Source organism: Nerophis ophidion, linkage group LG24 (assembly GCF_033978795.1).
Source record: "Nerophis ophidion isolate RoL-2023_Sa linkage group LG24, RoL_Noph_v1.0, whole genome shotgun sequence".
NCBI lineage: Eukaryota > Metazoa > Chordata > Actinopteri > Syngnathiformes > Syngnathidae > Nerophis > Nerophis ophidion.
The window spans coordinates 31,857,116-31,881,763 of NC_084634.1; the positions used below are offsets into that span (position 1 = coordinate 31,857,116).

The following is a 24,648-nucleotide window of genomic DNA, read 5'->3' on the forward strand; positions in this document are numbered from 1 at the left end:
GTTAATTTTGCATAATATTGCAAAACAAAACGCCAGATAATATGTCTCACCTTATACACACACCATATTATTACTCGTATATTGAAGCATAGTACAATCCATCAAGCGGTGCGGTTTCATAGCTTTTCAAAGTCGTACTAAAACATTTCGATAGATTTTTGAGCGCAATGTGCAATGTTCTATTTTTTCAATGGAACTTATACAATATTGGTGTTGTTTACTTGAGTTATATTTCAGTGTACACATAGAGTATATCTTATGTGTGACTGCCATCTACTGGTCACACTAATAGTTTCACCATGTACCAAATACAATAGCTTCGAGGTCGGTAAGCATAACCAAAATAATGCCGTACATTAGGCACACCGGGTTATAAGGCGCCCCGTCCAGGTTTGAGAAAATGAAATGATTTTAAATGCGCCTTATAGTCCGAAAAATACGGTAGATGATTTGAGGATTAGGTGACAAATGTTTGAACAAAGACAACATAACCAGTGTCCTTACTTTCGCAGGGATTTTAGCAGGATGATTTTCAAGTATGAGCCTCTTCAGGTGCAAGATCCACATGCGCTTATCTTGCTGGGACTTAGCCTGCAGGCAGCAGAAAAAAACATTACAGTCCAGATAATATCTCACTTTAAAAAAGACAGCTGATATGTTTTTGATATGTCGTTCAAAAGCGTGCTTTCTTGTAGAACACAGATGAACATATTTATAAAACCCAAAACCAGTGAAGTTGGCAAGTTGAGTTAATGGTAAATAAAAACAGAATACAATGATTTGCAAATTCTTTTCAACTTACAACGTCCACAGTTTCCAAAAACAATTTGAAATTTGGTTTCGTCAAGACCACAAAACAATTTGCCACTTTGCCTCAGTCCATCTTAGATGAGTTTGGGCCCAGCAGAGCCGGCTGCATTTCTGGGTGTTGTTGATAAATGGCTTTGGCTTTGCATAATAGAGTTTTAACTTGCACTTACAGATGTAGCGACAAACTGAAGTTACTGACAGTGGTTTTCAGAATTGTTCTTGAGCTCATGTGGTGATATGCTTTACACACTTATGTCGGTTTTTGATGCAGCACCGCCTGAGGGATCGAAGGTCCATGACATAATCGCTTACGTGTCGTGATTTCTCCAGATTCTCTGAACCTTTTGATGATATTACGGACCGTAGCTGGTAAAATCCCAAAATTCCTTGCAATAGCTCGTTGATAAATGTTGTTCTTAAACTGTTGTACAATTTGCTCAGGCATTTGTTCAGAAAGTGTGGACCCTCGCCCCATCCTTGTTTGTGAATGACTGAGCATTTCACGGAAGCTGCTTCTATACCCAATCATGGCACCCACCTGTTCCCAATTAGCCTGTTCACCTGTGGGATGTTCCAAATAAGTGTTTGATGAGCATTCCTCAACTTTGTCTGTCTTTTTTGCCACTTGTGCCAGCTTTTTTGAAACATGTTGCAGGCATCATATTCCAAATGAGCTAATATTTGCCAAAAATGACAAAGTTTACCAGTTTGAACATTCAGTATCTTGTCCTTGCAGTCTATGCAATTGAATATAGGTTGAAAAGTATTTGTATATTCTGTTTTTTATTCACCATTTACACAACATGCCAACTTCACTGGTTTTGGGTTTTGTAGTTTGAGTAGTTTTTTAACAAACTGTCAATAGAGTGGGATAATTCCACTCTCAACACTGATATTATGTTTGGTTATGTAATATTACCTGCACTGTGTGCTGTAGTTTAGGATTCTTGTAGTGAAACACACTGAAACTCTGTGGCTCTTTTGGGATAACTTCCACCAGCATGAGGTTGCAGCACTGCGAAAAAGCAACGAGACGTGGAAGTTTTTAAATACGCTTCAGAACACGTTTCGTCGTGTGACACGGGGCACCCACCAGGATGTGAGCTTTGTACGTGAAGGTTTCTTCCCGCTTCTTCGTGATCAGCAGGAGCTTATCGAACAGGAAGAGAGTTCTCTCGTTTTTGGCTCGCTGGAATCGAAATGTTCCTTCGAGGACCAGTTCGCCGTAGCCAATCAGATCAGGGCCTTTCCAGTTGGTCAACAAGCTCTGAATTTCCTGCAATGACAAAAAAAAACCATGGTATTTAGAAGGAGGGTTATGTTACAATTATTTGTTATTTTATCATCAGGTTTTATTTTGTTATCAGAATCAGAATCAGAAGTACTTTATTAATCCCCGAGGGGAAAATTTAGATTTTCAGCACAATCCCATTCAAGTTCAGACAAACATTACAGTGTAATGGGTAAGTATTGCCAACTTCCCGTGCCCCTTACGAAAAAAAAAGGCTGAGAAACAGGTGAACACTGGAGAGAGGGAAGAGTAATTACATAATCAGTCAAATACTGGACTCCATGGAGGGGGTCCAGACTGAGGCCAAGGAAAATAAAACTCTTAGCCATATCACACATTAACATCCATCCATCCATTTTCTACCGCTTATTCCCTTTTGGGGTCGCGGGGGGCGCTGGCGCCTATCTCCGCTACAATCGGGCGGAAGGCGGGGTACACCCTGGACAAGTCGCCAGCTCATCGCAGGGCCAACACTGATAGACAGACAACAATCACACTCACATTCACACACTAGGGCCAATTTAGTGTTCCCAATCAACCTATCCCCAGGTGCGTGTCTTTGGAGGTGGGAGGAAGCCGGAGTACCCGGAGGGAACCCACGCATTCACGGGGAGAACATGCAAACTCCACACAGAAAGATCCCGAGCCTGGATTTGAACCCAGGACTGCAGGAACTTCGTATTGTGAGGCAGACGCACTAACCCCTCTACCACCGTGAAGCCCTACACATTAACATGTTACATAGAATCAACAAAACTTGCAACAGCTGTATAAGTGCTATTCAGCCGTGCATCGCCCCCAAGGGGAATAAAGCATTGGTGAAGGCGTGGGGTGGGGGTGGGGTCGGTGTGTGTTATTGTTGATTACTGTAACATATTATTTTCCGGTCTCCCTATGTCTAGCATTAAAAGATTACACTAGACTTTTGACAAAAACAAAAAAAGTTTGATCACATTACGCCTATACTGGCTCACCTGCACTGACTTCCTGTGGACTTAAGATGTGACTTTAAGGTTTTACTACTTACGTATGAAATACTACAGGGTCTAGCTCCATCCTATCTTGCCGATTGTATTGTACCATATGTCCCGGCAAGAAATCTGCGTTCAGAGAACTCCGGCTTATTAGTGATTCCCAGAGCCCAAAAAAAAGTCTACGGGCTATAGATGGTTTTCTATTTGGGCTCCAGTACTCTGGAATGCCCTCCCGGTAACAGTTAGAGAAGCATTTAAGTCCCATCTGAAAACTCATTTGTATATTGTAGCCTTTAAAGGGGAACATTATCACCAGACCTATGTAAGCGTCAATATATACCTTGATGGTGCAGAAAAAAGACCATATATTTTTTTAACCGATTTCCGAACTCTAAATGGGTGATTTTGGCGAATTAAACGCCTTTCTGTTTATCGCTCATGTGGTGATGACGTCAGAATGTGACGTCACCGAGGTAATACAGCCACCATTTTTTATTTTCAACACATTACAAACACCGGGTCTCAGCTCTGTTATTTTCCGTTTTTTCGACTATTTTTTGGAACTTTGGAGACATCAAGCCTCGTCGGTGTGTTGTCGGAGGGTGTAACAACACTAACAGGGAGGGATTCAAGTTGCACCACTGGCCCGAAGATGCGAAAGTGTCTGCCGCCAGACCCCCATTGAATGTACCAAAGTGTCTCCACATTTTACCGGCGATGACAGACATGGCACAGAGATGTATGGATAACCTGCTGATGCATTTGCAACGATAAAGTCAACAAAATCACAAAGGGGAGTTTTGTTGATGTTGACTTATGTGCTAATCAGACATATTTGGTTGCAGCGTGACTGCCAGCTAATCGATGCTAACATGCTACGCTAATCGATGCTAACATGCTATTTACAGGCGGTGCTAAAGCAGACATGGCACAGAGATGTATGGATAACCTGCAGATGCATTTGCAACGATAAAGTCAACAAAATCACAAAGGTGAGTTTTGTTGATGTTGACTGCCAGCTAATCGATGCTAACATGCTACGCTAATCGATGCTAACATGCTATTTACCGGCGGTGCTAAAGCAGACATGGCACAGAGATGAATGGATAACCTGCAGATGCATTTGCAACTGTATTACGTTCCCTTCCACCCACATTTAATGCGAAAAAAAACACTTACCAATCGAAGGATTTAAGTTGCTCCAGTGTCACAAGATGCCAAAGTCCTGATCTTTTGGTCCGCACGATTTACCGGCGATGCTAACCCAGCTATTCGGCCATACTATAGCTATGAATAGCGTCAGTAGCTATTCGCTCAATAGCTTCAGTTTCTTCTTCAATACTTTTATACTCCAACCGTCTGTTTCAATACATGCGTAATCTGTTGAATCGCTTGAACCGCTGAAATCCGAGTCTGAATCCGAGCTAATGTCGCTATATCTTGCTGTGGTATTTGTTTACATTGGCAGCACTGTATGACGTCACAGGGAAATGGATAGTCGCATCGCAAATAGCGAAAATCAAGCACTTTAAGGCTTTTTTTGGGGATATTCCGGGACCGGTAACATTTTGAAAAAAAAAAAAAAAAAATACACCAAGCCACTGGGAACTGATTTGTATTGTTTTTAACCCTTTTGAAATTGTGATAATGTTCCCCTTTAAATAGACTTTTTAGACCAGTTGGACCCGGGCTGGACCGCTCGCCTGTGCATCGGTTGGGAACATTTCTGCGCTGCTCGGAATGGTCTCCTGCTGGCCTACCATGGACTGGACTCTCACTATTATGTTAGATCCACTATGGACTGGACTTTCACAGTATTATGTTAGACCCACTCAAGGTCAATTGCATCCGGTATCCCCTGGGGCCCGGGGGGGTCACCCACATTTGCGATCGTCTCCAAGCTTTCTCATAGTCATTCACATTGACATCATACTGGGTTGTGAGTTTTTCCTTGCCCTTATGTGGGCTCTGAACCGAGGATGTCGTTGTGGCTTGTGCAGCCCTTTGAGACACTTGTGATTTAGGGCTATAGAAATAAACATTGATTGATTGATTGCATGTGGATTCCAAGAATGATACCATCAGGGCTACAACGATTCATTCCATCAGAAAAAAAGCTTAAATTCATATTCCGCTGCTTCAAATGTCTTCAACTTTGGGGGATCATAGGGTGCACCCCGCCTTCCGCCCGATGAAGGGAATAAGCGGTAGAAAAACAAATGGATGGATGTCTTCAACTGGGGGGGAATCATGACATTTTTGGTTGATTAAACTTTTTGAAAATATATTTATTCATATTCCAACACAATTTTTTCCACTAATTAAAATGTATTTTATCAATCAATCAATCAATCAATCAATCAATCAATCAATCAATCAATCAATCAATCAATCAATCAATCAATCAATCAATATTTATATAGCCCTAAATCACAAGTGCCTCAAAGGGCTGCACAAACCAACGACATCCTCGATAAAAAAATAAAATAAAAAAAATAATGTAATTGTATTTAAAAATAGGAATAAAATACATTTTTATCTTGTTCAGAAAACATTTGAGCATTTTTTTATTCTGCAGTTTATTTATAATTTGCAAACAAAACTATTGAGCGTTTGAGAAACCTCATAATAAAATGGATCACTTACCCACGAATGAATCAGCGCTTGTATTCATTTTACTGAAAACGTTTTGGACAATTCAAAGCCCTAAAATAAGTAATTTTGTGAAGTGAAGTGAAGTGAATTATATTTATATAGCGCTTTTCTCTAGTGACTCAAAGCGCTTTACAGAGTGAAACCCAATATCTAAGTTACATTTAAACCAGTGTGGGTGGCACTGGGAGCAGGTGGGTAAAGTGTCTTGCCCAAGGACACAACGGCATTGACTAGGATGGCGGAAGCGGGAATTGAACCTGCAACCCTCAAGTTGCTGGCACGGCCACTCTACCAACCGAGCTAAACCGTCAGAGTTAGTCGCTGACGAACCCCAAGATGCAGAGACGGAGGCAGGCACTGGATCGGAAAACACGATTCAATAAAGATACTAAGACAAAAAACAAACAAAAGGTACAAACAGAAAGCGTGCACCTGGGCGGACAACGAACAAAAAGAGCTAGCATGGGAACTAGAAAATAAACGGCGCTTAGTATGGAAGCTAGCAAAAACAAACAGGCCTAGCGTGGAAATTAGCAGGTATCGAGCAGGAAACAGAAGTCGTACATGTAATATGAAAACAAACTTGGAAGCAGGGAACAAAAGGCAGCAAGCCAAAAACCGCAACCAAACGTAGCCCACCGCAACGCTGCATTGACAAGACATGCTAAGGACACGACACGACAGGTAGCGACGACAAGAGTGACACTTTAACATTCCAACACACTGTAGTGTAGTTTAGAAATGGCAGTGAATATGAACTCGGACGCAGTGGAATCTCGATTTACGGACTTAATTGGTTTGTGAAGAGCCTTCCAAAAAGTTTGTATAGTGAAGCAAGTTTCTCAATAAAATACAATATATGAATAATAAGTGTGGACCAGCTCTATACTCTCGGCAGGGTTCTTGAGGGTGCATGGGAGTTTGCCCAACCAGTCTACATATGCTTCGTGGACTTGGAGAAGGCATTCGACCGTGTCCCTCGGGAAGTCCTGTGGGGAGTGCTCAGAGAGTATGGGGTATCGGACTGTCTTATTGTGGCGGTCCGCTCCCTGTACGATCAGTGTCAGAGCTTGGTCCGCATTGCCGGCAGTAAGTCGAACACATTTCCAGTGAGGGTTGGACTCTGCCAAGGCTGTCCTTTGTCACCGATTCTGTTCATAACTTTTATGAACAGAATTTCTAGGCGCAGTCAAGGCGTGTTCCGGTTTGGTGACCGCAGGATTAGGTCTCTGCTTTTTGCAGATGATGTGGTCCTGATGGCTTCATCTGACCAGGATCTTCAGCTCTCACTGGATCGGTTCGCAGCCGAGCGTGAAGCGACCGGTATGATAATCAGCACCTCCAAGTCCGAGTCCATGGTTCTCGCCCGGAAAAGGGTGGAATGCCATCTCCGGGTTGGGGAGGAGACCCTGCCCCAAGTGGAGGAGTTCAAGTACCTAGGAGTCTTTTTCACGAGCGGGGGAAGAGTGGATCGTGAGATCGACAGGCGGATCGGTGCGGCGTCTTCAGTAATGCGGACGTTGTACCGATCCGTTGTGGTGAAGAAAGAGCTGAGCCGGAAGGCAAAGCTTTCAATTTACCGGTCGATCTACGTTCCCATCCTCACCTATGGTCATGAGCTGTGGGTCATGACCGAAAGGATAAGATCACGGGTACAAGCGGCCGAAATGAGTTTCCTCCGCCGTGTGGCGGGGCTCTCCCTTAGAGATAGGGTGAGAAGCTCTGCCATCCGGGAGGAACTCAAAGTAGAGTCGCTGTTCCTTCACATCGAGAGGAGCCAGATGAGGTGGTTCGGGCACGTAGGAGGCCACGGGGAAGACCAAGGACACGTTGGGAAGACTATGTCTCCCGGCTGGCCTGGGAACGCCTCGGGATCCCCCAGGAAGAGCTAGACGAAGTGGCTGGGGAGATGGAAGTCTGGGTTTCCCTGCTTAGGCTGTTGCCCCCGCGACCCGACCTCGGCTAAGCGGAAGAGGATGGATGGATGGATGGATGAATAATGGGCTCCGGCCTCGACAAATGTTCATATTTTTCTGAAGTTTTGTGCCCTAGTTTGAACACAATGTAAAGTGCAATACAGTACTGTATTTTAACAAGGGGGTGATGGATCAACTATCAACAACAAGCCAAAACAACAACATTGACAGCTAACCTGTCCTGTATGCTCTGCCAACACGCGGAAACTCTTGGGTGCCATCATAAGCGATCAGAAATCACAAGAATCCTTAACTTCAACAAACCATATCGCTACAATAATAAACATTTTAATAGGTCAAATCTACTTACCATAGGCGCAAAAGTCCTTTTATTCCCCTCAAAACCTGACAGTACGCCCTATAACTTGGTGCGCCTATTGTACGGAATAATCCCTCCTTCTTTCTACAGTGGTCTGTTGTGTGTTTGTGACTCATATTGCGTTAGCAAAATGGACAAAACTTGCCAAAAGATTGGTTTGTAAAACATAAAAGCTTCCACTGTTGTCAGGCTTGCCACTGACAGTTTGTTTATGTTTTAGTTTTTCCTCTGTGTGTGTTTAGTATTTCCTGTCCTTAGTTCCTGTCAGCACTCTTATTTTGGTTCAGCTTCCTGTTTGTCTCCCTGTGTGCTGTTTTCCCTCAGCTGCGGCTGATTGGCACCTGGCCACACCTGTGGTCAATCAGCCCGCTCCTATTTTACCTGCTTTGTTCCTCCAGTCAGTGCTGGATTATTGTCGTTGCCACATGTCGCTCTTGTCGTTGCTATCGTGTCGTGTCGTTTTATTGCAGCGTAGCGGTAAGCTATATTTGTTTGTTTGTAGCTTACTGTCTTTTGTTCCATGCTTCCGTTTTGTTTTCACTCTACAAGTAACAACTTCTGTTTTCCTGTTTGCTACCCGTTAGCTTCCACGCTGGGCCTTTTGTTTGTTATCCGCCCACGTGCCCGCTGTTGGTTTGAACCCTTTGTTTGGTTTTGTTCTAATGTTTTTATATTAAAACCATGTTTTCTCACTCCATGCCTGCCTCCATCTCTGCATCTTGGGGTTCGTCATCGACAAACTGTATTTTTATTAAATTCATGTTATCATTTTAGATAGCTAACAATTAGCGCTCTAGTTGACACCGAGTGATGGCGATTAGCCCGCTAGAGGCCAACCTGCAATTAGCGTTCCAGCTGGTAGCTATCTATTAGCCTGCTAATAGCTAACCAGCGATAAACACGCTTATTGTCACCTAGCGATTAGCGGTCCTAGTTTACATCTAGTGATTAGCATGCTAGCTGCTAGCCAGCTATTATAAGTCGCTGTAAACTGTAGTATTTGAATATCTTAGTATTGCACAATAACAGGGTAACTTTGGGACAATTTTAATTAAAAACACAAGTTCATACAGTATATACAAGTAGTGTGTTTCCCGTGCCGTCTCTCTGTCAGTTTTGGGGTTCTGTTATTGATACAAATTGATGGCATGTATGGTAAATACAAATCTTTACAGAACTTGTAAAATATTAATAACACATTCATTCCTGATATTTCTTTATAATCGACTTAAACTGCATTTTGGCTGGTTGTGTCTTTTATACACACACTGAGACACATTTCTGGTTGCCAAGAGTAATACAACAAACCCTCATTTATCACTGATAATTGGTTCCAGGCCTGTCCATAGTACAGAACACAAAACCAGTGAAGTTGGCACGTTGTGTAAATCGTAAATAAAAACAGAATACAATGATTTACAAATCCAAGTTTTCAAGTTAAATTCAATTGAATAGACTGCAAAGACAAGATATGTAATGTTCCAACTGAGAAACGTATTATTTTTTTGGGTAAATAATCATTATCATAAAAGTTTTGGGCAGCAACACATTGCAAAAAAGTTGACAGGGGCATTTTTACCACTGTGTTACATGGCCTTTCCTTTTAACAACACTTAGTAAACGTTTGGGAACTGAGGAGACCAATTTTTGAAGCTTTTCAGATGGAATTCTTTCCCATTTTTGCTTGATGTACAGCTTAAGTTGTTCAACAAGGCTTCATAATGCGATACACTTTTCTACTTTGCATCAGTCCATCTTAGATGAGCTCGGTCTCAGCAAAGCCGGCGGCGTTTCTGGGTGTTGTTGATAAATGGCTTTAGCTTTGCATTGTAGAGTTTTAACTTGCCCTTACAGAAGTAGCGACCAATTGTAGTTACTGACAGTGGTTTTTTGAAGTGTTAATGAGCCCTTGAGGTGATATCCTTTACACACTGATGTCGCTTTTTGATGCAGTACCGCTTGAGGGATCGAAGGTCACGGGCATTCAGTGTTGGTTTTTGGCCTTACTGTTTATGTGCAGTGATTTCTACGGATTCTCTGAACGTTTTGATGATATTGCGGACCGTTGGTGATATTCCTAAATTCCTTGCAACAGCTAGTTGAGAAATGTTGTTCTTAAACTGTTGGACAATTTGCTCACGCATTTGTTCACAAAGTGGTGACCCTCGCCCCATCCTTGTTTGTGAATGACTGAGCATTTAATAGAAGCTACTTTTATACCCAATTATGGCGCCCACCTGTTCCCAATTAGCCTGTTCACCAGTGGGAAGTATTTGATGAGCATTCCTCAACTTTCTCAGTCTTTTTTGCCACTTGTGCCAGCTTTTTTGAAACATGTTGCAGGCATCAAATTCCCCCCATCCCCCCATTTTCTACCGCTTATTCCCTTTCGGGGTCGCAGGGGGCGCTGGCGCCTATCTCAGCTACAATCGGGCGGAAGGCGGGGTACACCCTGGACAAGTCGCCACCTCATCGCAGGGCCAACACAGATAGACAGACAACATTCACACTCACATTCACACACTAGGGCCAATTTAGTGTTGCCAATCAACCTATCCCCAGGTGCATGTCTTTGGAAGTGGGAGGAAGCCGGAGTACCCGGAGGGAACCCACGCATTCACGGGGAGAACATGCAAACTCCACACAGAAAGATCCCGAGCCTGGATTTGAACCCAGGACTGCAGGAACTTCGTATTGTGAGGCAGACGCACTAACCCCTCTGCCACCGATTCCAAATGAGCTAATATTTGCAAAAAAAATAACAAGGCTTACCAGTTCGAATGTTAAGTATCTTGTATTTGCAGTCTATTCAATTGAATATAGGTTGAAAAGGACTTGCAAATCACGTATTCTGTTTTTATTTACCATTTACACAATGTGCCAACGTCACAGTTTTGCAGTTTTGTAAATGAATTTCTGCAAAAATAGGAATGATGGATGATTTTTCATAGCTTGAGCATGAAAAAACATTTTACTGCTATGCAAGTGTTTTTTCTGTACTTTTATGAGTGCACGGTAGACATGAAAAAACACAAACATAGTGATATTTCAAAGCGCGATGTGGCGAGCGAGGGACGACTATTACAATGTGCTGATTTTAAAGGTTGTCATTTTCTTCTATAACAAGCAAAATGACGAACCACCCTTCAAAGTATTTCCACAAACACTGCACACATTCCTGAGTCCAGCTGACCAATTTTGGCGTCCGACTGATAGCAGAAACAAGATTTTATGTGTTCTCCTTGTGCAAGGCCATCATTAGCCCGGCGAAAACAGTAAGGTCAAGCTATTTTGAAAAGTGGAGCCTTACTGTACTTTTTTTTTAGTCCTACCCTGAGCTCAAATCAGTCTGTTGAACCGATAAAAATGGCCCATTGAAAAAGACCTGAGTTGGATTGCCAAAAACGTGCAAGATTGGATCCGTTTTAATTGGTGGAACTGTCACTTTGCCGTACCTGCAACCTAACAGCGTGCTCGTGCTTCCTCTTCATGTCGTTGATGTGCCAGGCTACTCTCTGCATGGTGTCTATGGCTTCCTGCACAACCTCAAACGTCTCGGTGTCCTTCTCCATATGGTTGGCTATCTCCTGCAAACACACAAAGCACTCAAGTCAGCCAGACGCTTGCACCACGGGAAGTAAAGGGGTATGTACAGCCGTGTATTCACTTGTAAAGACCATAATGTCATGGCTGTCTTGAGTTTCCAATATTTTTTTTACACAACTCAATTTTTGTTACTTCTGACATCACATGGACAAAGAAAAGACCTTCTGGAGTAACGTTTTGTGGTCAGATGAAACAAAAATTGAGCTGTTTGGCCACAATACCCAGTAAAGCCAGGCCTTTAATCCCAGGAACACCACACCTACGGCCAAGCATGGTGGTGGTACCCAGCAATATGTTTGGAGGAGAAAAAGTGAGGCCTTTAATCCCAGGAACACCACACCTACCGTCAAGCATGGTGGTGGTAGTATTATGCCCTGGGCCTGTTTTGCTTCCAATGGAAATGGTTCTTTACAGATAGTAAATGGGATAATGAAAAAGGAAGATTGCCTCAAAATTTGTTTCGCTTCGTTCCCACAGTGTTCGATTCAAGAACTCTTTTATTCCGCACTCCATCCAGCAATAGATGATATCTGTCTGTTTATTACCTGACACCTTCTATGTTAGTTACTTCTCTTTGTTTTTGGTGTCTATTTTCTATTTTCTGCTGGATTAACTCTCTATTTTATACTGCAGCTGTCACATATACTGTGATATTGTACACGGTAATTGTTATATATTGTATATATAATATAGAAATAATATAAGACCATAATGTCATGGCTGTGGAGAGCCAGAGCTGACGAGTCGACAGCAGGGTAGGACAAACGGCATTCCTACCTAAGATGGCGGCCAGGGGGCGGCGTGTGCGGCGGAGCGGAGAGGCGGGAGGCGCTTGGAGCGACGCTACGGCAGTCCAAGTCAGGTGCGCAGATCACACACCTGCTCTCAATCCCTGCATCTTTTACTGCAGCATAAAAGGGGAGAAGGAGGAGCGATCAGGGCGGATGGAGTAGGAGAGCCAGCAACAGAACCTGAAGACCGAGAACGGCCGAGAGCGACGAAGACGCGGCGGACTGAAGGCGAGAGAGGAGCGAGCAGGATCGGAGGCGCTGAAAAGCGATCCGAGCAACTGTGAACGGCTTCCTGCCGTCATCGGGTGGGTTGCAGGGACCATTGTGGACGGACATCCCTGAGCAGGTTTGACTTTTGTTTTATCTTTCAAAAAAGCTTCCGTCTTTTGCTCGGATCGCTTTTCAGCGCCTCCGATCCTGCTCGCTCCTCTCTCGCCTTCAGTCGGCCGCATCTTAGTCTCTCTCGTCGGTCTTCAGGTTCCGTTGCTGGCTCTCCTACTCCATCCGCCCTGATCGCTCCTCCTTTTCCCCTTTTATGCTGCAGGAGAAGATTCAGGGATTGAGAGCAGGTGTGTGATCTACGCACCTGACTTGGATTGCCGCAGCGTCGCTCCAAGCGACGCTGCCGCACACTCCGCCCCCTGGCCGCCATCTTGAGTAGGACCGCCGTTTGTCCTACCCTGCTGTCGGCTCTGTCTCTCCACAATATAATATACTGTACATATATTATGTAAATATTACATATATATGTTATATTTTATATCGCTATATTTTGTCTATTTATACCTGCATTGTTCTTTCCATCCTTACACTTTCCATCATTGTCACTTAGCTACTGTGTGGAGCAATTTCCCTTGTGGATCATTAAAGTTTGTCTAATTTCTAATCAAATGTCTAAATTCTTCAGGGCAACCTAAAATCATCAGCCCGGAGGTTGGGTCTTGGGCGCAACAGGACAATAACCCCAAACACACACCAAGAGTGGTAAAGAAATGGCTAAATCAGGCTAGAATTTAGGTTTTAGAATGGCTTTCCATGGTTCTCGCCCGGAAAAGGGTGGAATGCCATCTCCGGGTTGGGGAGGAGACCCTGCCCCAAGTGGAGGAGTTCAAGTACCTAGGAGTCTTGTTCACGAGTGAGGGAAGAGTGGATCGTGAGATCGACAGGCGGATCGGTGCGGCGTCTTCAGTAATGCGGACGTTGTACCGATCCGTTGTGGTGAAGAAGGAGCTGAGCCGGAAGGCAAAGCTCTCAATTTACCGGTCGATCTACGTTCCCATCCTCACCTATGGTCATGAGCTTTGGGTCATGACCGATTGGACAAGATCCCGGGTACAAGCGGCCAAAATGAGTTTCCTCTGCCGGGTGGCGGGGCTCTCCCTTAGAGATAGGGTGAGAAGCTCTGCCATCCGGGAGGAACTCACATCGAGAGGAGCCAGATGAGGTGGTTCGGGCATCTGGTCAGGATGCCACCCGAACGCCTCCCTAGGGAGGTGTTTAGGGCACGTCCAACCGGTAAGAGGCCACGGGGAAGACCCAGGACATGTTGGGAAGACTATGTCTCCCGGCTGGCCTGGGGAGGTCTCGGGATCCCCCGGGAAGAGCTGGACAAAGTGGCTGGGGAGAGGGGAGTCTGGGTTTCCCTGCTTAGGCTGTTGCCCCCGCGACCCGACCTCGGATAAGCGGAAGATGGTGGATGGATGGATGGAATGGCTTTCCCAAAGTCCTGACTTTGGACAATGCTGAAGAAACAAGTTCATGTCAGAAAAACAACAAATTTAGCCGAACTGCACCAATTTTGTCAAGAGGAATGGTCAAGAAATCAACCAAAATCTTGTGGATTGCTACCAAAATTGCCGGATTACAGTGAAACTTGCCAAGGGATGTGTAACCAAATATGAACATTGCTGTATGTATACTATTTGACCCAGCAGATTTGGTCACATTTTCAGTAGACCCATAATAAATTCACAAAAAAAACAAACTTCATGAATGTTTTTTTGTGACCAACAAGTATGTGCTCCAATCACTCAATCACAAAAAAAATAAGGGTTGTAGAAATTTTTGTAAATGCAAGACAGCCATGACATTATGTTCTTTACAAGTGTATGTAAACTTTTGACCACGACCGTATGTGCATTTATTTTGCAGATTGCTACCTCCTCTCCTATTGAAAGCACATGCAGCATGGGACTATTCATACCGAGTGCCATATGCCTTAACATTTGGCTCCAGCACTAGAGAAGAGGAAACAGTTCTGATGCATTTGAAGCATCGGGGATGGACGTACATGAAGCAGCAGATGGTACTTCAGGATCCTCTGCACCGGCTTTAGCAGGTAGGAACCAAGAGGCAAGGAGTGCCGCAGAGATTCCTGGCGTTCGCGGAAAAACTTGGCCAACGCCTTGTTCCTCATGCACTCGGTGAGCACGGCCACCGACCTGCGGAGTCAAAACACAGGCGTTGTAGAGTATCGGCAGTGTCAGTGTCAGTATCGGCAGCATGATTGCACTAACTATACCTGGGGTCGGCAACCCAATAATGTTGAAAGAGCCGTATTGGACCAAAAATACAAAAACAAATCTGTCTGGAGCCGCAAAAAATTAAAAGCCATATTACATACATATAGTGTGTCATGAAAAGAGGACTTAAAGGAAACTAAATGAGCTCAAATATATCTACAAATGAGGCATAATGATGCAACGATTGCATCTTTTGACCACTGGAGCAACTTAAATCCGTCGATTGGTATGTGTTTGTTTGGCATTAAATGTGGGTGGAGGGAAAGGCTGGATGCAAATATAACTACAAATGTACATACAGCTAGCATAAATAGCATGTTAGCATTGATTAGCTTGCAGTGACCAAATATGTCTGATTAGCACTCCACACAAGTCAATAACGTCAACAAAAACACACCTTTGTGCATTCACGCACAGCATTAAAAGTTTGGTGGACAAAATGAGACGGAAAAAGGAGTGGCATAAAACGCGTCTTTGAAAGTCGGAGAACGTTATACATTTAAATCCGGGGTCACCAACGTGGTGCCCGTAAGGACCAGCTGGCCTGTTCTAAAAATAGCTCAAATAGCAGCACTTACCAGTGAGCTGCCTCTATTTTTTAAATTGTATTTATTTACTAGCAAGCTGGTTTCGCTTTGCTCGACATTTTTGATTCTAAGAGGGACAAAACACAAATGGAATTTGAAAATCCAAGAAAATATTTTAAAGATTTGGTCTTCACTTGTTTAAATAAATTCCTTTATTTTTTTACTTTGCTTCTCATAACTTTCAGAAAGACAATTTTAGAGAAAAAATACGACCTTAAAAATGATTTTAGGATTTTTAAACACATTTACCTTTTTACCTTTTAAATTCCTTCCTTTTCTTTCCTGACAATTCAAATCAATGTTCAAGTACATTTTTTTTTTTATTGTAAAAAATAATAAATACATTTGAATCTAATTCTTCATCTTAGCTTCTGTTTTTTCGACAAAGAATATTTGTGAAATATTTCTTTAAACTTATTACGATTAAAATTCAAAAAAAATATTCTGGCAAATCTAGAAAATCTGTAAAATCACATTTAAATCTTATTTCAAAGTCTTTTGAATTTCTTTAAAAAATTTTGTTCTGGAAAATATAGAAGAAATAATGATTTGTCTTTGTTAGAAATATAGCTTGGTCCAATTTGTTATATATTCTAACAAAGTGCAGATTGGATTTTAACCTATTTAAAACATGTCATCAAAAAATATATATTTATTGTGAGAAATCATTAAGATGATCAGTGTTTCCACAAAGATAAATATCATTAATGATTAATAATAACATGGAGTTAAAGGTAAATTGAGGAAATTGGCTATTTCTGGCAATTTATTTAAGTGTGTATCAAGCTGGTAGCCTTTTGCATTAATCAGTACCCAAGAAGTAGCTCTTGGTTTCAAAAAGGTTGGTGACCCCTGATGTAAACAAACTACGGTGAGTTCAAGGACCGACAAAATTAGTAGGACAAAACGGCGCTGGCCAAATACTCGAGTCAGTGAAGCATGTTTAATACAAACAGTGTGCTTTATAACAATTAGGGAGGTTTGTGTCATGTTTGTCCTCCTTCAGAAATCATATTAAAACAAAAAAATATGTTTTTTTCCCCCCTCATCTTTTTCCATTTTTCATACATTTTTGAAAAAGCTCCAGAGAGCTACCGGACGGCGCTAAAGAGCCATGCGGTTCTTGAGCTGCGAATTGCCGACCCCGAATGGAGATGATAGTTTAATTTTCCAGCATGATCCGGCACCAGCTCACAGTGCCAAAACCAGCAGTAACTGGTGTACTGACCATGGCATTACTGTCCTCCATTGGCCTGCCAACTCCCCTGACCTGAACCTCATAGAGAATTTGTGGGTTATTGCGAAGAAGAAGCTGAAAGACACCAGACCCAATTATCCAAATGAGCTGAAGGCCGCTTTTGAAGCATCCTGTGCATCCATAACACCTCAGCAATGCCACAGGCCGATTGCCTCCATGCCATGCCGCATTGATGCAGTAATCCGTGCAAAAGGATTCCCAACCAAGTGCTGAGTGCATTAATTGACATTTTCAAATGTTTGATTTTGTTTTGCTTGTTACGTGTGGCATTGTAACGCCGGATTCGGTCCTCCGTGGATGCGTCAGCAAGAACACAGCAAAAAGGTAAGAACTAAGCGATTTATTAAACAAAAGGAGCTTTGAACAAAAACACTGATACAAATAGAAAAGGCAAATAAAAGCGCTAGCATGGAAAGCTAGGACAAACAAACCGAAGCACAAAGGCACACAAAAGGAAACACAAAACAACTAGCGTGAAAGCTAGGAATAAAATAAAGCTTAGCGTGAGAGCTAGCGAAAACGAGAGTGAGAGACAAGTCGTAAACAGATGTGTGTGAACATACTAAGATCCGACAATCAGTGAACAGAAAAGGCTGGCTTATAAACAGGTGGTGATTAGTAAATACAGGTGTGCTGGAAAAGAGAGTAGCAGCTGAAACTAATGAGTGACCATGGAAACGAACAAAACAGGAACTATGTCAAACCGCAGAGTGATATAAAAATGGAACAAAAATAACAATATGGTGATGATCCGACCATCGGATCACAACATTGCTGTTATAAATCTTTTTTTTTCACTTGGTCTGAGGAAATATTCAAATTTTTGGAGATAGGATTTTTGAGTTTTCTTAAGCTGTATGCCATAATCAGCAATATTTCAGTTGATGTGTAATGAATCCATAATGTGTGACATTTTCATGTTTTTAGTTGCATTACAGAAAATAAAGGACTTTATCACAATATTCTAATTTTCTGAGTCAGTCCTGTATACAGTATATATGTGGGAATGGATTCTTAACGGTGCTTTTGTGTGTCTTTAAATGTGTTGTTTAATGTTAATTGTTAATTGTCCAACACGACGGACTGTAGTCAGTTGGAAGCGTGTCTTAATGAAATTAAACAATGGATGTCCGCTAACTTTTTGCAACTCAACGCCAAAAAAACGGAAATGCTGATTATCGGTCCTGCTAGACACCGACCTCTATTTAATAATACAACTTTAACATTTGACAACCAAATAATAAAACAAGGTGACTCTGTAAAAAATCTGGGTATTATCTTCGACCCAACTCTCTCCTTTGAGTCACACATTAAAAGCGTCACTAAAACGGCCTTTTTTCATCTCCGTAATATCGCTAAAATTCACTCCATTTTGTCCACTAAAGACGCCGAGATCATTATCCATGCGTTTGTTACGTCTTGTCTCGATTACTGTAACGTATTATTTTCGGGTCTCCCCATGTCAAGCATTAAAAGATTACAGTTGGTACAAAATGCGGCTGCTAGACTTTTGACAAGAACAAGAAAGTTTGATCACATTACGCCTGTACTGGCTCACCTGCACTGGCTTCCTGTGCACTTAAGATGTGACTTTAAGGTTTTACTACTTACGTATAAAATACTACACGGTCTAGCTCCAGCCTATCTTGCCGATTGTATTGTACCATATGTCCCGGCAAGAAATCTGCGTTCAAAAGACTCCGGCCTATTAGTGATTCCTAGAGCCCAAAAAAAGTCTGCGGGCCATAGAGCGTTTTCCGTTGGGGCTCCAGTACTCTGGAATGCCCTCCCGGTAACAGTTCGAGATGCTACCTTAGTAGAAGCATTTAAGTCTCACCTTAAAACTCATCTGTATACTCTAGCCTTTAAATAGACCTCCTTTTTAGACCAGTTGATCTGCCGCTTCTTTTCTTTCTCCTATGTCCCCCCCTCCCTTGTGGAGGGGGTCCGGTCTGATGACCATGGATGAAGTACTGGCTGTCCAGAGTCGAGACCCAGGATGGACCGCTCGTCGGGACCCAGGATGGACCGCTCGCCTGTATCGGTTGGGGACATCTCTACGCTGCTGATCCGCCTCCGCTTGAGATGGTTTCCTGTGGACAGGACTCTCGCTGCTGTCTTGGATCCGCTTGAACTGAACTCTCGCGGCTGTGTTGGAGCCACTATGGATTGAACTTTCACAGTATCATGTTAGACCTGCTCGACATCCATTGCTTTCGGTCCCCTAGAGGGGGGGGGGCTGTCCACATCTGAGGTCCTCTCCAAGGTTTCTCATAGTCAGCATTTGTCACTGGCGTCCCACTGGATGTGAATTCTCCCTGCCCACTGGGTGTGAGTTTTCCTTGCCCTTTTGTGGGTTCTTCCGAGGATGTTGTAGTCGTAATGATTTGTGCAGTCCTTTGAGACATTTGTGATTTGGGGCTATATAAATAAACATTGATTGATTGATTGATTGATTGTTTTATTTAACTGAGCTGAATGGAAAAATGTTCCGTCCAGTTCTTATATCTTGTTTTCTTACACTTATGGGTCTCATTTGCAAGTATTATATAGTAAACTTTGCATGCAGTTGCACATTCAAGACATTGGATGGCACTAGTGTGTAGGCTACTGTGTGTTACCGTAGCCAGGAAGTTGGGGGATGTGAGTGGTCTTGGGGCTAAGGACCCCCACTCTGTCTAACCTGCCACTGGGGTTGTCCTGGTACCAATGCTCAAAATATATTTGGATACTTTTCAATACTTTTCTAAATATAGGGGACCACAAAAACTGGCATTATTGGCTTCATTTTAACAAACAAATCTTACAGTACATTAAACATATGTTTCTTATTGCAATTTCATCCTTAAACATACTAGACCACTTTTATTTTAGTAGTAAGTAAGCAAACAAAGGCTACTCATTAGTCTGCTGACATATGCAGCAGCTAATTATCATTCTGTCATTTTTTCAAAATGATTAAGGTCAAGCAGTAGAAAATAATCTGGTTTGTGTTGATTTACTGTTTATATCTGCATACTTTCTCTTTTAACGTGTTTTTTTTTTTACATTTACACTTCTGTTAAAATGTAATAATCAATTATTATTCTGTTGTTTGGATACTTTACATTAGTTTTGGATGATACACACATTTCGGTATCAATCCGATACCAAGTAGTTACATTGATCATACATTGGTTATAATTGAAGTTCTCGTTTCCAGGGACATATTTCCTGAGTTTTGTAAACATAATATAAATAAAATATCGATGTCATCATAGTAGTATCGACTAGATACGCTCCTGTACTTGGTATCATTACAGGTGTAGATCCACCAATGGTGTTTGTTTACATTGTGATGCCAGTGAGCTATGGTATTTAGTAAAGCATGTTTAGCTAGTCCTCGTCTTCCAGTTATAATAATACTTGTAAGAAACTTAATTTATTTGTCGTCACGGAGGCGAGGATTAGTGATTTAGAAGTAGCTAAAACACTGCCGATTGTGGATGGATTTTAGCTGCTAACTAGCTCGCTATGTCTTAAAGCATCTCTTCCTGAGGGCGTTTCAGTGTTATAACTTCACCTTCATGGTCAGTTTTTAAGCCAAAAAGCGTCCGTTCTCCCTTTTCTGTCTACACACTGTGTCTGCTTCTAAGTACTCTGTGATTGTGCGCTGCCGAACACGCTCCTCTGCTCGTAAAACCAGCAATGACACGACGTGGCGACGACAACTGTGACTTCTTGCGAATTCTGGTCGGATTTTCCCCAAAATGTCTTCCTCAAAATATAGAAATGTTCTTCCTGATGTATAGAAACTGTATGTAGTACAAGGACAGGCCCTTAGAAGTGGCCCGAAATGTCTAAGTGTGTGTTTGTCTAAATTCCAGTGCAGTTCGACACAAGCTCCGCATTGTTCTTGGAGGAAACCGGACCCTAGAGCCCGGCATGACCTCGATACATCTGCAGCCTCAATGTGCGCGTGTGTGTGTGTGTGTGTGTGTGTGTGTGTGTGTGTGTGTGCATTTTCATGCACGTGAGCGTCTCCTATGCTGTGTTTGTCCTGTGTGACCTAAACTGGGGTCACCATCTGTAGTGTAGATGTGGAAGGAAAAGGGTCTAAAGTATTGAAAGTAGTCCTGTAAGTGCATGTACAGTTAGACCAGGGGTCACCAACGCGGTGCCCGCGGGCACCAGGTAGCCCGTAAGGACCAGATGAGTCGCCCGCTGGCCTGTTCTAAAAATAGCTCAAATAGCAGCACTTACCAGTGAGCTGCTTCTATTTTTTAAAATTGTATTTATTTACTAGCAAGCTGGTCTCGCTTTGCTTGACATTTTTAATTCTAAGAGAGACAAAACTCAAATAGAATTTGAAAATCCAAGAAAATATTTTAAAAACTTGGTCTTCACTTGTTTAAATAAATTCATAAATTGTTTTACTTTGCTTCTTATAACTTTCAAAAAGACAATTTTAGAGAAAAAAATACAACCTTAAAAATGATTTTAGGATTTTTAAACACATATACCTTTTTACCTTTTAAATTCCTTCCTCTTCTTTCCTGACGATTTAAATCAAATGTTCAAGTATTATAATTTTTTTATTGTAAAGAATAATAAATATATATTTTTTTTATTCTTCATTTTAGCTTCTGTTTTTTCGACGAAGAATATTTGTGAAATATTTCTTCAAACTTATTATGATTAAAATAAAATAAAAATAATTCTCGCAAATCTAGAAAATCTGTAAAATCAAATTTAAATCTTTTTTCGAAATCTTTTGAAATTCTTTTACAATTTTAGTTCTGGAAAATCTAGAAGAAATAATGATTTGTCTTTGTTAGAAATATAGCTTGGTCCAATTTGTTATATATCATAACAAAGTGCAGATTGGATTTTAACCTATTTAAAACATGTCATCAAAATTTTAAAATAAATCTTAATCAGGAAAAATTACTAATGATGTTCCATGAATTTCTTTTCTATATTTTTTCAAAAAGTTCCGAATTAGCTAGTTCTTCTCTTCTTTTTTCGGTTGAATTTTGAATTTTAAAGAGTCAAAATTGAAGATAAACTATGTTTCAAAATGTATTTATTTTTTTCCCTGTTTTCTCCTTTTTTAAACCGTTCAATTAAGTGTTTTTTTCATCATTTATTCTCTACAAAAAACCTTCCGTAGAAGGAAAAAAAATGTACGACGGAATGACAGACAAATACCCATTTTTTTCGGTAGCGTGCGTGTATATTGTAGCTCCCGAAAGAGTTAGTGCTGCAAGGGGTTCTGGGTATTTGTTCTGTTGTGTTTATGTTCTGTCGCGGTGCAGATGTTCTCCCAAAATGTTTTTGTCATTCTTTTTTGGTGTGGCTTCACAGTGTGGCGCATATTTGTAACAGTGTTAAAGTCATTTATACGGCCACGCCCAGTGTGACCTGTATGGCTGTTGAGAAAGTATGCATTGCATACACCTTTTTACCTTTTAAATTCCTTCCTCTTCTTTCCTGACAATTTAAATCAATGTTCAAGTATTTTATTTATTTTTTATTGTAAAGAATAACAAATAGAGGAATATTTGTGAAATATTTATTCAAACTTAATATGATTAAAATAAAAAAAAAACAATTCTGGCAAATCTAGAAAATCTGTAAAATCAAATGTAAATCTTTTTCAGTCTTTTGAATTTCTTTTAAAATTTTTGTTCTGGAAAATCTAGAAGAAATAATGATTTGTCTTTGTTAGAAATATAGCTTGGTCCAATTTGTTATATATCATAACAAAGTGCAGATTGGATTTTAACCTATTTAAAACATGTCATCAACATTCTAAAATTAATCTTAATCAGGAACAATTACTAATGATGTTCCATAGATTCTTTTTTTACATTTTTTCCACAAAGATTTGAATTAGCTAGTTTTCCTCTTCATTTTGTTTGGGTGATTTTTGAATCTTAAAGAGTTGAAATTGAAGATAAACTATGTTTCAAAATGTAATTTTCATTTTTTTGTGTGTTTTCTCCTCTTTTAAACAGTTCAATTAAGTTTTTTTTTCATCATTTATTCTCTACTAAAAACCTTCCGTAAAAGGAAAAAAAAAATGTACGACGGAATGGCAGACAGAAATACCCATTTTTTTATATATATAGATTTATTTATTAAAGGTAAATTGAGCAAATTGGCTGTTTCTGGCAATTTATTTAAGTGTGTATCAAACTGGTAGCCCTTCGCATTAATCAGTACCCAAGAAGTAGCTCTTGGCTTCAAAAAGGTTGGTGACCCCTAAGTTAGAGTTTACCGACCTGCTATTGATGTCGGTCCATTATCACCAAAAAATTAAATAAAAAAATTGTATCAGATTTTATCGCCTCACATCTAAACTGTTCGATACGATATTTACTTGTGCAAAGTTGGACAACTAGTTGGTAGGCTTTAGACTACTAGGATAGACTGACCATATGTCACAATTTACAACAAAAATGCTCTCATGGATAAATATAATACACATTAAGTTGATGTGTCAATCACATTATACTGGATAACGTCACATCATGACATTGCTGGTTTTGCAAGCAGAGGAGCATGTTTGGCAGCGCAGAATCAGGGAGTACTTACAAGCGGACGCAGTGTGTGGACAGAAAAAGGAGAGCGGACACATTTTGGCTTAAAAACTAATAACAATAAGGTGAAGTTATAACACTGAAACACCCTCAAGAAGAGGTGCGTTAAAGGGGAACATTATCACAATTTTAGAAGGGTTAAAACCAATAAATATCAGTTCCCAGTGGCTTATTTTATTTTTCGAAGTTTTTTTCAAAATTTTACCCATCATGGAATATCCCGAAAAAAGGCTTTAAAGTGCCTGATTTTCGGTATCTGTGTATCCACCCATCCATTTTCCCGTGACGTCACTGCGTGACGCCAATACAAACAAACATGGCAGATAGAACACAAAGATATAGCGACATTAGCTGGGATTCAGACTCGGATTTCAGCGGCTTAAGTGATTCAACAGATTACGCATGTATTGAAACGGATGGTTGGGGTGTGGAGGCAGATAGCGAAAACAAAATTGAAGAAAAAACTGAAGCTATTGAGCCAATGAGGACGAATTCTGCGATCGCATTATAACCAATGATTGCATCTTTTGACCACTGGAGCAACTTAAATCCGTCGATTGGTATGTGTTTGTTTGGCATTAAATGTGGGTGGAGGGAAAGGCTGGATGTAAATATAGCTACAAATGTACATACAGCTAGCCTAAATAGCATGTTAGCATCGATTAGCTGGCAGTCATGCCGTGACCAAATATGTCTGATTAGCACATTCGTCAATAACATCAACAAAACTCACCTTTGTGATTTTGTTGACTTTATCGTTGGAAATGCATCTGCTTTGAGTGTCGCAGGATATCCACACATCTCTGTGTCATCTGTTGTAGCATAGCTTAAGCGATTCAACAGATTACGCATGTATTGAAACGGATGGTTGGCGTGTGGCGGCAGATAGCGAAAACGAAATTGAAGAAAAAACTGAAGCTATTGAGCCAATGAGGACGAATCCGGCGATCGCCTTCTAACCAACGATTGCGTCTTTTTACCACTGGAGCAACTTAAATCCGTCGATTGGTATGTGTTTGTTTGGCATTAAATGTGGGTGAAGGGAAAGGCTGGATGCAAATATAGCTACAAATGTACATACAGCTAGCCTAAATAGCATGTTAGCATCGATTAGCTGGCAGTCATGCCGTGACCAAATATGTCTGATTAGCACATTCGTCAATAACATCAACAAAACTGACCTTTGTGATTTCGTTGACTTTATCGTTGGAAATGCATCTGCTTTGAGTGTCGCAGGATATCCACACATCTCTGTGTCATCTGTTGTAGCATAGC

General features: G+C 41.3%; 1 protein-coding gene across 3 annotated transcripts in view; it reads right to left on the bottom strand.

Moving 5' to 3' along the window:
- LOC133542187 (pleckstrin homology domain-containing family G member 1) overlaps positions 1–24,648 on the bottom strand; it is a 180,404-nt gene that overhangs the window by 22,566 nt on the left and 133,190 nt on the right. For all 3 annotated transcript variants that reach the window (XM_061886079.1, XM_061886080.1, XM_061886078.1), the window contains 5 exons: positions 14,713–14,863; positions 11,481–11,612; positions 1,904–2,086; positions 1,730–1,825; positions 505–591 (listed from right to left, as the gene is read on the bottom strand). In XM_061886079.1, the coding sequence (XP_061742063.1) occupies positions 505–591; positions 1,730–1,825; positions 1,904–2,086; positions 11,481–11,612; positions 14,713–14,863 (649 nt within the window). The remainder of the gene's footprint in view (positions 1–504; positions 592–1,729; positions 1,826–1,903; positions 2,087–11,480; positions 11,613–14,712; positions 14,864–24,648) is intronic.